This window comes from Manduca sexta, chromosome 10, assembly GCF_014839805.1.
Source record: "Manduca sexta isolate Smith_Timp_Sample1 chromosome 10, JHU_Msex_v1.0, whole genome shotgun sequence".
Taxonomy (NCBI): domain Eukaryota; kingdom Metazoa; phylum Arthropoda; class Insecta; order Lepidoptera; family Sphingidae; genus Manduca; species Manduca sexta.
This window is the reverse complement of record NC_051124.1, coordinates 2,268,923-2,282,324: the sequence shown is the minus strand read 5'-3', so window position 1 is coordinate 2,282,324 and position 13,402 is coordinate 2,268,923. Positions and strand designations below refer to the sequence as shown.

General features: G+C 38.4%; 1 protein-coding gene across 2 annotated transcripts; it reads left to right on the top strand.

Moving 5' to 3' along the window:
• The first annotated feature begins 1,546 nt into the window (after positions 1–1,546).
• Positions 1,547–13,247, top strand: LOC115441824 (slowpoke-binding protein). 2 transcript variants are annotated; one of them, XM_030166739.2, is made up of 16 exons: positions 1,547–1,767; positions 2,202–2,420; positions 3,126–3,314; positions 3,590–3,692; positions 4,275–4,396; positions 6,098–6,375; positions 6,848–6,898; positions 7,337–7,466; positions 7,796–7,867; positions 8,172–8,274; positions 8,874–9,059; positions 9,354–9,535; positions 9,858–10,032; positions 10,656–10,772; positions 11,866–11,996; positions 13,127–13,247. In XM_030166739.2, the coding sequence occupies exons 1-16, from the start codon at positions 1,691–1,693 to the stop codon at positions 13,173–13,175; spliced, it is 2,184 nt and encodes a 727-aa protein (XP_030022599.2). In that variant the 5' UTR covers positions 1,547–1,690; the 3' UTR covers positions 13,176–13,247. The 2 variants fall into 2 exon arrangements, with proteins under 2 accessions (XP_030022599.2, XP_030022600.2); XM_030166740.2 differs by lacking the exon at positions 6,848–6,898.
• The last annotated feature ends 155 nt before the right edge of the window (positions 13,248–13,402 follow it).

Sequence of the window (13,402 nt, the reverse complement as noted above, 5' to 3'; positions counted from 1 at the left end):
CTCATTAAGTGAAATAATATATTTTTTGAGTTTTTTTTATTTTAAATGTATTTTTATTCAATACGAAACATTAAAAAGTCACCTAATTTAAAAAAAAAAAATTTTTTTTAATGCAGAAAACATACTATAATTCTTGGTTTGTCCATAATCAGGATTAAATCCAACGTCCTATACTTCTATATCCGTCCCATCGGATATTTTTCGGATATAAAAATAAACAATATCCGAAAAAGTGGATTATTGAAACATAACTATATAAGAGTAATGGCACAATTCGATGTACATTAGTTTGCATTTTAGTTTTACTACTGGTACAAAATTATTGCTCAGAGTCGGCTTTTAGACAAAATAAAGGTGGGGCTGTATATTACGTGACTATGAAGTAGCTTATCGTTTAAACTATTGTCTATTGGTATTATAAGGTGATTAGATGTTATTTATTTATTGTAATTGTCAATTTTAAGTTCTTTCTAGCTATATGCAACGGTTCTCTAATACATTGAATGTTTAAAGCTATGAATTTAGTTTTTTGTTACTCAAATGGCAATAGTGAGGTAGAGTTGATCACGTGGTATATGGTTGTACCTCTAGAACGCTTTGAATGTTCCAGATGTAATCCATGTGATATGCGCTGTTATACAATTATATATTTTTATAGCAATTATAAGAATTGTGACTAACATAAGACGTGTTTGTAACGTTATAGGATAATAAAGATACTTGTTTTGTATGTTTACTTTTATTTTACCCACCACCTAAATCGACTAAACATAGCTGATCAAATAAAAAAAATAATTAACAATCGTTTTTTATTACTAAAATAAATTTTACGAGTTTTACTTTGTTTTATAAGAAGAAGAAATACATTTCGATTTAAATTGATTTGTAAAAGCGTTTTGAAGTTTTGTTCAGTTAATTTTATACCTTACGCTACATAACAGAATAACGATTTTTATATAGGCATAAATGTGACACTAAGTGAACTGGCGACGATATAGACTATATTTGTAAAATAGTGTTTCGACTGACGAGAGATAATCTCTTGCTAACCAACACAATTATGCCGGCCTATTTTATAATATACATAGGTTTCCGAAACAGGATGCACGTGGCCCACCACGGAATTGAAAAGGTGATTATCCAGGCCGATATAATAATAGGAACTGCTGAATGCAGGCCGCTTTCGACAGGTCCGTCTGGAATTCTACAGGAGAGGCCTATGTTCAGCAGTGGACTGTTTCTTTTTTTTTTTATAAAAGCTCGGGAAAGTAGCTTCACTGCATCTTATGTTAAGCAAAGTAAAGTCCATAGCATCTCTGGACGGTCGGTACAGTCATGCCGGCCTGCATAATTGCTTCTTCACGCTTCATGTGGCTCATAATGATGATATAAATAACCTACAACTATCTTGAATATAATGGAATTCATGGAATATAGGCTCTTTGGCCCATAGATATGACGACAAAAATAATAATAATAAAATTTTCAAAAATATACGAAAAGTATTTATTTTAAAACAATGAGTAAAACGGAATTTTCAATAACTTCTTAAGATTTCTTTTTGTCATATCGTTCCGTAGTATTTGTATTCTCTTTGATATCGTTTTTATCATCTGTCATAGAAGAAATGACAACATGATAATATAGAAAACATTAAAAATGAAAAATTGCTATTCAATAGACCACAACCATGTCTACAGACCTTCCAGATACGGCCCTAGAGAAAATACCTTACAGTCATAAAGTGCTCCTTGGCACTATAGCCGGGTAAGAATATAACTTAACATCTTTGTTAACGTAAATGCTTTTTAACGGCGTAAGATATCGGGGTAAGTAACAGTAACCGAATACAATTCAGTACCTGTTTGTATTGTATTGTAGTTAGTGTAATTAATTTGTGAATTATAGCTTTAACTATGAACGTGGTGAAATTCTTTATGAATTTTCATGTTACTTACAGTCTGCCAATGTGCACTAAGACAGCGTGGTGAACGAAGGCCTAATCACTCTTAATGGTAGAGAAGGCCCGTACCCAGCAGTGGGACAGTATATAATACAAGGCCGATATTATTAGTGTAATTAATGGGCATTATAAGCATGTAAGGGCTGTTACTGACCTGCTCCAAAAACTGACCTAGCAGTCCTTGCTACTATTTATGAGAAAGCATCATGCTCTTTATTTATTTATGTAACATTTCTAGCATGCTCGGAACTACGCTCTTCCATCCACTGGAACTGGTTAAAGTTCGCATGCAAATATACGACAAACCTGGAACGTCTTCGCAAATGGCGCTGAAAATGATCAAATGTGACGGGTACAAAGCCCTCTACAGGGGTCTTGGTGCGAGCCTGTTCCGACAAGCCACCTACACTCCCTCCGGACTCGCCCTCTACTACTATCTTTGGGAAGAGTATCTTCAGTAAGTATAGATTTACCGCCTTTTTTGATAACAGGTTCCAATTGCTTTTTTCGATCCATCGCGAAAATTGACCAATTAGAGCAAACTATATTTTTGACATGCTTAAAAATAACATTGTAATTGGTTTATTCTTGGGATCGGATTAAATTTATCTTTTTTCGAAAACGGCCGTTGATACCGGCGTATGGAGTAGAACTATAATATATGGATTAAAGTCCCAAGAATGACAATCAATGATTTTCAGATCGAGGAACTAAGTTGGTAGGTTAGAAAATTCTTAGATCTAAATATAAATAAATTCAAAAAATTGCTGGCATAGATTGCTGGCTAGCAAACTCTAACTATGAAACGTGACGATTCTTAACATAGACTGGCAACTTATCACATTATTATACCTATCTTGTTTAGCTACAAGCGTAGAGCATTAAGGCGATACCTATACTTGCCCTGCTTTAACTATTATACACAATGTTACTAATATAAATTTAAACTTTCCCGTTGTCGCAGTGATGTTCTTCGATATATAAGGGCTTGCTAATCCCAAAGGCGATTGGCAAAAAATCACGAAGCCCTCTCTCATTATCCAAAAAGTCTACCGCAAGTTGGTCGAAAATCAATCGTATGACCTATAATGCGCACGCACCCGTTTCGGCTGTCAAAGCTTAGGAATCTTAAATCGAAATTTATCAATAAAATCTTGTATAGTACATACAATGCCCCGCCGACGTATGACGACATGGCGGCAATGGGCGTGCTGTCAGGACTGGTAAGCGGCTTCGCGTGCATCCCCACGGAGGTGGTGCTGGTGCGGCTCATGTCTGACGGGCCGAACGGGCCGTGCTGCGTCGGCAAGCTCGGGCGCCGGTACCGTGGCGTTTGCGACGTCTTTGCTAAGTACATCAACCCATATTACATACTAAATCCTGAATATAATCCTCGTCCTAAGATTTCTAAACATACCGGTTAGCGACAGTGAAGGGAAGGACATGAATCATGTGACAGTTTTGCCGAAATTCGTTATTAAGTTGTAAGTTTTAAAAGTAAACTGAACTAATAGAGCCAATGTTCGCTACGTACAATTCGTATGTCACATTGTAGCTAACGTTCAATTAAAGAAACCGGTACTCTCCTATATTATCAGCAGTATGTAATAGTGGATGTTATTTCAGAATAGCAAAACGCGAAGGCGTGCGGTCACTGTGGCGCGGCGGCGTGTTGACTTTGACTCGTTCTATGTTTGTGAGCTTCGAGCAGATAGAAACCTATGACGAGGTACGGCTGACCAGCCGACGTATACGGCAAGATCGTCTTGTCATTCAAAGCAATAAAAAAAACAATCTATATGATACATGAAGAGCGCAACATCATGTTAAACAGCAAATAACATCTGGGGTTGTATACTACATGGACCTTGTAGAGACTAGACGGAATTTCCGCGCTTTCCGGCGTTTTTGCCATGCCTATTGTAATCAAATCTAACAGCTCATGTGATCACACCCTTTCTTTTAATTTTATCCGTGGTGCTTTATAACTAGCTTATCTAGTTGTAAATGCCCCTATCCTTAAGGGTAAAACGCCTCCTTAATTCATTATTTTGTCTCCCGCTTTGTATGGAGGGAAGTGGACATTAATGTTTCCAACTCCTCCTTATCTTTCTATATGATTCATTTCGTTGCAGGATAGTGACAAATTAGTTTTCCCTGAGACTCGCCGAGCTTCACCGCTCGGTGTCATAAAATGCGTGCCACTGCTGATACTGGCTTACAGGAGTTGTAGTGGTGGCTATGAGGGCGGGAAAGTCGCTATCTGATACTTTTCTTACTTGACTTGTTAATAGTCGGTTGCTTCGTTTAGACCCCGCTGGTGATCAGACAGAGAAACTTGGCGAAAGGTGTGGAACTACACTTCTACACGTCGGTGTTGTCGAGTTTTCTCACTGCATTCGCCACAATGCCGATGGACACGGTTAAGACATTGTAAGTTATGTCTTTCACACGCTCCTTTATACTTATTTTTGTTCTTTTGGGACCTTATCTCGAACAAATCATGTTAGAAATACTCACCGAAATGTTATATCAAAAATAAATGTTGGAATTAATCGGATAGCCATGTTTAAATAATAAAAACCCATCATAGCGCTTCCTTGTAACGTGTTTGGGTTTACCGAATGTTCGTCCAAAATTACAGGCCTGGTTCTGATGACTTTCAGAGGAACCGCGTCCTATTGGTCTATATTAGAAAATTTTGAATGTAGTTACACATAAAATCAGGTTGAATCTAGACTTTACCATTTTTTTATACGTGCACAATAATACCTTACTGCACCTGATGATAAAGGAGTGGGATCCAGTAGAAAGTCAACTGACGAGAGACTTCCCCTCGGCAATCGAAACAATTATGCCGGCCTGTTGATTATAGAGATATTTTTAGATACCAAGTCCGAAACGATGATATGACGCAGCGGGACATCGTGTCGTGCCTTTTGAGGAGCCGAGGACTGTTCCACTTCTGGAAAGGATTCTTTCCGTACTTCACGCGAGTATCCACCCACACCTTCATCACATCCTATACCCTGGAGATGCTATTCCACATATATAGACACATATACCACAACGACGTTATATGAAAATGACAACTGGAATTTTGTATCGTGTTTTTGATTTGATAACAATGGAAATTGTGTACGCGTAATTTTAATAAATCGACTTATATTTTTATGTATATTTTATACGAAATTACACTAAGCTCTTATAAACCCAGAGTAAGTAGACGTGTGTCAATATGTAGTTAGATTTTGTGGAGATCAGATGGCACATATGTGTTTCTTTATCCTAGTCGAGCTCTTTAGAAGAAAAAGGAAACCGGCCTCTTTATGCCGACGGATATGCTAATGCCTAGATTGTTAGTTTGCTACGACTTCGCGGGTCCATAATCGTTGATGTCTCATTATCTCCCAGTGACCGTCTCGAGCCGAGGTTCGTCAACCGTTAGTGGGTTGTCTTCAGCATGGTCGCTTAATTTGCAAGAGTTGCGAGCGCCTAAAACGCTCGCCCAAAATTTTAGTGTGATTATTGCCAGCCCTTGCCAAGCTAAAAAACATAGGGCCATGTTTAATAAATTAAATGTAGTTTTACTCGTGGTTGAGAATTGACCTATTACAAACATTAGCATGATAGATATTTTGATCGCAAAGAATTACTCAAAATTTTTCCATACATTTATGATGTTTCTTGTATATATAACGTCCTGTTCAATTTGAATATAACTTTTTAATCCTCCCCTTTTAAAATGATTACTAAAAAGGTGTTTAAGCCTCAATGTTGACGGAATAATGATGATTCAGAAATAAACGGGTGTCGATTTATTAGATTAACCCCACGCCCAGTGATTGATGCACCTACCCCGTGAAATATGCTTATTCACATCGTTGTATTGGATTATCTACATAAACTGACATGAATGTCTGGTCGGAGAACTGTAGATACGTCGTTGCTCACAGCTACACTAATGCGGCACTTGTGCGACTTCAATTAGTTTCTATTGACATACTTTCCTATGAGTTGCACGGGAATGGTGCGCGATACCACACAGAACTAACGTAACAAATTGGAGTTGAAAAGCTAACAGTGACTTTAATATGTGATAGTGTTTATCTTTATGCGATACAAATTTGAAAGGTTGTTTTGGAGTTTGCGAAGGAAAGCCAACATGTTCAACCTGTACCAGCATATGAAAGCGAATAGTGATGGGAAAGAACAGAAGGAGCCAGAGACGACTGGTCACGATCGGTTCTACCAGGAGCGTCCAAGGACGAGTTATAGAAAGAAGAAGCGCCGCGGCGCGTGCCGGCGGGCGCAGTCCGCGGCCGAGCTTAACCCGGAGTCTATTGCGGCCGCAAACAAAAGGAATGCCTTCAGAATACGCTCTGTGTCCACTGACAGGGAGGAGAGTGAAGGTAGATCATGATACTCGTGTATAATGAGCTAGAATCATCATTTACATGTATAGTTTATAATTAATTACTTAAATCTTACAAATCCAACTCGATTAAGAACGATTTTAGTGATTATTAGTTATTATAATTAGACACTGAATACCTAAAATGCTTCAACACAAATACTCTAATTTAAAATTTTCTGTACCTAATCAATTTAAATAAAAATAATTGTAAGGTACAAGTTAATGTATTTGTCGATAAAGTTATTGATATATTGCCGAATATTGAAAAAGGACTTGATATTCCAATTCACAATGATTTGTTTTAAAAGCGATCAATTTTAACGAAATAAGTATCATTGTGCTGTAGTTGCGAGCACAGGTCTTGCATTATTAAATTACGTCCTAGCGTACGATGGTCTTTGCAGAAGATCGATACATGCTCTGTTTTGTTTTAATAGTTTATTTTGTTTCTATTTCGCTGACGGAAGATGGTGGAAAACAAGACGATGGCGAAAAATCATCGTGCGCTTGTAGTTCAAGTACTGTTTGTTTTATTTTTATTTCATCCATTGCACTTCTTTTGTTGTATAGTTTTTAAGATGTCTGATGCTTTATTCATCAAAATTTGTTCTTTACTTCTGAGGAATAAAATCAAAATTTACCACCTTTACTGTAAACTTGAGAATGACCTTATCAAAATGTAGAGCCATTATTACACTACTGAATTTGTCAAGGTTGTAAAATTTTTATAATAACCTTCAAATATGATATCCATTCAGTGTACGCAAAATATTAATTTGGATCCAGCTTTTGTCTAAATTGCAAAACTTGTAATGGAGACAACAAAAGATGCTAACAGTGACATGATCATAAAAACTCCAACAAAGTAAAAAAATGTAAAATAATCTTACATAGTGTATGCCTTGGATATCTTGGTCAGATGTTGCAAATGTTACATAATGATCTCGCGGTTGCAGAAGAGAACTCAGAGCGAGCTCCGCTGGTGGCGCAAAAAATCGACTCTTTAGCCAAGCTGCTATTCAACAAATCTTTAATCGGAACTGGGTCCGGCAAGTCGTCGCCTTCCGAACCGCCCGCGTCGCCAAGGTACACCAAACTATATTTATCTGCAACTATTATTATTTATTTACACATTTACTGTATTATTTTAACTTAAAATAAAGCCGTTGATTTACGGACACAGTAAATATAATATTCCATTTACGAGGCATTGTTTATTCAAAGATTATTATGGTTGATGTTTACTTACGATTTTGTGGTTGCGAGTCCTCATGCAATTGTTATCTGTTCTTATTGCTCATTATTTCAAATACCAATTCACTATCAACTCTAAGTTCAAAATATTAAGTATAGACTTAAAAGTTATAATAATTTAGTAGTTTTAGTTTAAGGTATGTTTTCTTTATGCTACGCAGAGTTGGTGAGCGGTCCATGGAAAGTTCAGCTGCATTGGCCATCTGTTCAGAATATTTGTCACAAACTTCGAGGTAAAGTCTACTTCAAATAGATCTTCACAATATTATAGTGTCATAGTCTCTGTTCTTTGCACTGCACATGGTAAAAAATAATAACCACCTCCAGATGGAATTCAAATCGGGTTTGATCAAATAAGTAGAACAGTTATATTTAATAATAAAGCTGTTTGCTTTGAAGCAATGCAGAGAAATTTCGTGTTCAAGAAATACTTTTAACCGTAAATGCATGAAATCGCTAAGAATTGAGCTTCGATAAATTTTCTATCAATAGTATTACTTCGGTGCGTATATTTAATTTAAAACTCTCTATTTCCAGATATGATCTAATTTCTCAACTCAGCGCCATAGGGTCGCGTCCAAACAAATACTGGTTCGCGATACACGACAACTCCATCAAAACAGATCGACTGCTTACCTTGGTAAGTTTTTCGAACAATTTCAAACGCTTTCGAATTCGGTGCAATCGAAAGACAATGTGCAAATTGATTAAGCTCCATTGATGCCTCGGGCTATGTAGTACGACAGACATCATAAAAAGTATAGGCTTTTACCGTAGATACAATTATTGTATTTACTATAGAGTGTCAATTGACCTCTAGTCTGAACTTGAAGAGTGAAATGTTTAATGTAGCCTTAGAGCTCTGACCTCGTAAACGAGAATTATGTGTCATATTCTTGCCTTTATTAAACAATATTAATACCTTGACTTCTATACATTAGATTATTGTAACAATATGAAATCTATGCCTACATTTTTTATATGAGTTTAAGACCCGTTTTGGTAGAAACGATTTCTGCGCATTTTTAACACAGACAGAGCCCCTAACTTATGTACACAGATAGCAATTTCATCACGTGTTTACTAGATATGCGCGTCTTAGTAGACGGCGCAGAGTCAACGACCCATTTTAAAAACGGTCTATTGCAAAGGCACTAAACCCAAAACATGGTCCCTATCTTTGTCTTTGTTCATTATCACGCTGATTTTAAAGTTACTGAAATGAACTGTCACTTCCAGATGCCATTGACCCATAAGTGTCCAATCGAGCAGGGCGAGCGGTCCAGGAGCCTCATAATGGAGTTGTTCAGAGCCTTACACCATCCGTACATATACCCAGTGTTGGACCTGGAACTCTGCAACGGGCACGCACTCACAGTACTGCCTTTTAACGCTAGGGGGAGTCTCAAGGATCTTATTTATAAGGTTAGTAGGGGCTGGTGCTCTTTAATTTAGAAGTAGTTTTTTTATTATGGGCAGACGAGCTTGTCTGTCACCTGATGTTAGTGATATCCATCCAGATACCAGTAGAATTATGCATGGGCTGCCGGCATTGAAAGACTTATTAAAGCAGCATTGAATATTAACATAATTTGATAATGGCCTATGTCAGCTGCATTCAAACCACCAGTATTTGTAATCCATGAATCTTTAAATTCAATTGCAATACCGGTAATTGGTGTAGCGGCGTGTATATGGCATATCAACGTATTTGTTTAGAGCACGTGGAATGAAGAATATAACAAGAAGTACAGCACAGCGGGCACGGGTCTGCCAGCATGGCAGGTGGCGAGGTTCGGCAGACAGATGCTGGAGGGCCTATTGTTTCTAAAGGAGAAAGGGTTTCCGCCATTCCGCCATCTACACTGCGGCAACGTGATGGTACAGAATGGAGTTGCGAGGTAAGTTACCTACACATCATTTTATGTTTTGGGACACCCCTTTTTCGGCGACTTTTTTAAAGTCTTAAATATTTTTTGTTGGAAAAAAAATGTGTGTATGAGCCGATCGGCTTATACTCACTGATTCGCTGTACTCTGGTGGCAAGCATTCCTTACACCCCCGGAAGATGTCGGCACTGATTAAAGGAAAAAAAACTCGTATTCAACTCTGACAGTAAGAGCAACTGTCAATTATTTTTTTTATCCTTAATAAGACAGCAAAATAAAATAGAGATGCACTTCTGTTCGTTGTTGTAACTATTGAAATGTCTCCTTCCTTCAGGATATGTGGTTTGGAGAACACGTTAATAGGCGCCGTCCCGCGGTGTCCCATTGCTCTAGCGGCTCAGCTGGATCATGTAGAAGCATTGTCTCTGGGTCACGTGCTGTTCGAGATGTGTGCAGGCGCAGAGATCGACCTGTCGCTGCTGCCTGACTTGCTACCTTCGTATCCTCATGTAAGTGTGTCATTTTACTTTAAAACTTATATAGATTACCCGTGACATTTTGTAACAGTGGGCATGGCCTGTAAATACTACGTCTTTTCACTGTTCACAGTAGATACCAACTTATTAGGGCCTCTGACACAAGCGAGATAAGTACCATTAGCGATAATGGCTACATGTCGTTAAGCTTGTTAAGTCATTTTTTTCACCAAATCGTTTATAAATAAAAAATATTATTTAGGGTTAATGCGAGCTCTCTTAAAATCTCATGTGAGCTGATAAATCGACGGTCCTTATAAAAATGAACTGCATTTATTTAAGACAATAACGATCGAAGTGCTTATCGTCATAGAAATATAACACTAAACAAGCGATTTATATTCGACGGTCCCTACGTAAAGTACTGAATCTACAAAATGCAATTTTGCAGATTCGATACTTTACGTAGGGACCGTCGAAATAAATTTAGATATTAAATTAAAAGCCGCAGGAACACACTCGATGCAGGCCGCTTTCGACAGGTCCGTCTGGAAATCTTCGGGAGACCTATGTTCAGCAGTGAACTTTATGTGGCTGATGTTGATTAAATTGTATCTTAATACTTTTAAGAAATAAGTCCTATTGTTTTCGTTCAGGTGGTGGAGATAATAGAACAAATATTCGGGCCACGCACCCCATCCCTGCACGAGCTGCTGCTGTGCGAGCTCTTTAGGAAGATTGACCTACGGGAGATGAAGGGCTCCTGTTTACCGGTACGTTGCATTTACCCAACATATAAATATTATGTAATTTGAGATAATATAGGGTCCTATTACAAAACAAAAACTTGTAATATACACTACTAGCTGTGCCCGCGGCTTCGCCCGCGTGGTAATTAGTGTGTCACAAAGTTTTTCCCGCGTAAATCCCGACCCACAATTGTTTTTACAACCACGCGACATCTCCAACAGTAATCGATATATTTCAGTCAATTTACATAAAATTGTAATGTACTATTAACCTAAACCGTTCACAAGAATTGTACTATCTTTTGGTAAAAACCGTACAAAAATCCGTTTAGAAGATTTTGAGAAAATCGATCACATACAGACAGGCACCTTTTGGGGACTTTGTTTTATAAGATGTATAGATTGAGTGATGAGACGAGCGAAAACACTCGACGATACGATAAGCGTCACAATCGCTCATAAACAGTCAATAACATTCGAACTTTAACTCCAAAGCGCTTCCTAGCACATCACTGCGCGCATCACTCTAAGACTAGAAATCTCATAATGCCCAGTAACACCTCATGATAGTACAATGTACCCACACTACCCACGAGCATTGCTGTTTGACGACAAAAATACATTGTAGCGGCACATAGAGCGACCTAGACGGAAATCAGTATACGATAGACCTGTCTCCTAAGGAAAGGTCCGATATATTTTATATCTACATGGATAACGACCACCGTACACAATGTGTTAAAACCACCATAGTGTACCATATAGTTTTCGCGTTCTGGGATCGGCTTGTATATATCCGGTTCCAATAGGCCAGCCTATTATTGTGTCAACTGCTGGAAAGTAATCATGTCTCGTCAGTCGACATTCTATTGGACCCCACCAGTGGCGAAGCGTCCATACAACCCAATTCCTACCAGCTTCCCTTTTAGGATTATTAACGTTTGTTATAGTTTTTGTTTGCTGTTATACTGGCCGCGATATGTTAACAAAGGCAATTTTTGATGCCTCGGGTTACCTTTTGAAAAATTTCACCCTTCGCTACTGGACCCCACTCTACTAACCATTGGGTGCAGTTGGGTTTGCCGGGCTTGTTTAAAAAAGAAATGATTTTTCCCAGAATTTCAGCCAGCGTCTGTCCCGCTCGTGCCTGTCGCTGCTGGGAGAGGTGGCGCGCCGACAGCCGGGCTCGCCGCGCACGCCCACGCGCCGCTCGGGGCCCGGCTCGCCCGCCACGCCGCCGCCCAGAAGGTCAATACTCAATACTCAAAGAGTTCTATTATATAGAGCGGACATTGGGAAGATTGTCATACGAAAATTTTGCGCTTATGTGATAGTTACCCAATCTACCGTTAAATAGCAAAACATCAATGTAAACACACACACAACATCACGCATTTATCCGCGATGACGTATGCAGAGGCGCAACCGAGGCACCCACTTTTCGCCAAGTGTGTTACGTCCCATGATGTGATAGGGGGCGAGCCTATCGCCATATCGGGCACAAATTTCAGACGCCGAGCTGATACTGAGCAGAAAAATCCAAATATCACTTTGCCCGACCCGGGATTCCAACCCAGGACCTCAGAGCGCTGTCGTACTGCGCATGCAGTACAACTACGCCACCGAGGCAGTCGATGTAAAATACTTCATAGTTTTTCCATATCAAGATTTCATATTTTTTATGCGAATAGTAGCATATTTTCTGTTAATATCTAAGGACACTGTGATATCTTCTCATACGGACATTTCAAATAAGACAGCGACTTATTACCGGTAATAACTTTTGGAGCAAAAATTAGGCCCTGATGTCCGGTGTATAAGTAACTATATAGTGTCTTTGTCAATAGTTCATTTTATTTTTCATGACATGTTGTTGCTTGTGGCATACCGCCCGGATAGCGACCAGAGTTGAGTTGTAAAACTCGCTATAGTGGCCCACGGTTTGTTTATTCTGGGATCAGCCTGGTACATCCGGTTTCAAATAAGTCGTCATAATTGTGTCGATTTGTCTTCAGTTATTTCCCGAACGCCAATCGAAGTACCATCAAGGGCAATGCTAATGGGGTTACTCTGGCGTATAAGTTATGAATAGAAACAAAATAGTTTGCCCATATATTTTAATGCTTTATCCTATCCAATAAGTGTTGGTAAGAGTAGTAACTGCTTCTCTTCCGAGCCCAAGCCGCAAAATAAAGTTTCCCAGGTAAAGACAAAGGGTCACCGAAACATTAGCAAACCACCCGAATAGATAAAGCTGATCCCGTATAAGAGTTACTAGTATGTAACATGTATTATTACATGTAGGTATTTTTGTATCTTTGCCCGGCAAAAAGAGAGGGTCACCAGACGTTATGTTAAGGCAACTAATTCTTTTCCAGGAGGCATTTCCCAATGGAGCAAGACTTTACTGAAGAATGGCAGTGGTGATGTGTTTGTTCGTTTGTCGAAAAAATGTTTTAATTATAATAAATATTTGGTTAATAAATTAATTCACGAAATTATCTGTCTTTTACTACATTCTAAGTTAAGATTCAAGCAATATATTATTTTGGGCGGTTTTTTTCACAGCTTACATCATTATAACCCGATACTGTAATATAAATACTTTCAAATTGCGTATCGTACAATACTATTCATTTAAACGCGTAATTAAA

What these genes read in the sequence shown, in the direction of transcription:
- LOC115441824 (XM_030166739.2), top strand. Translation starts at nt 1,691, where the DNA reads ATGTCTACAGACCTTCCAGATACGGCCCTAGAGAAAATACCTTACAGT. An exon ending in AGATAGAAACCTATGACGAG is followed by an intron (nt 3,693 to 4,274) that starts GTACGGCTGACC and finishes TGCTTCGTTTAG; the next exon opens with ACCCCGCTGGTGATCAGACA. An exon ending in TGAAGGGCTCCTGTTTACCG is followed by an intron (nt 10,773 to 11,865) that starts GTACGTTGCATT and finishes GATTTTTCCCAG; the next exon opens with AATTTCAGCCAGCGTCTGTC.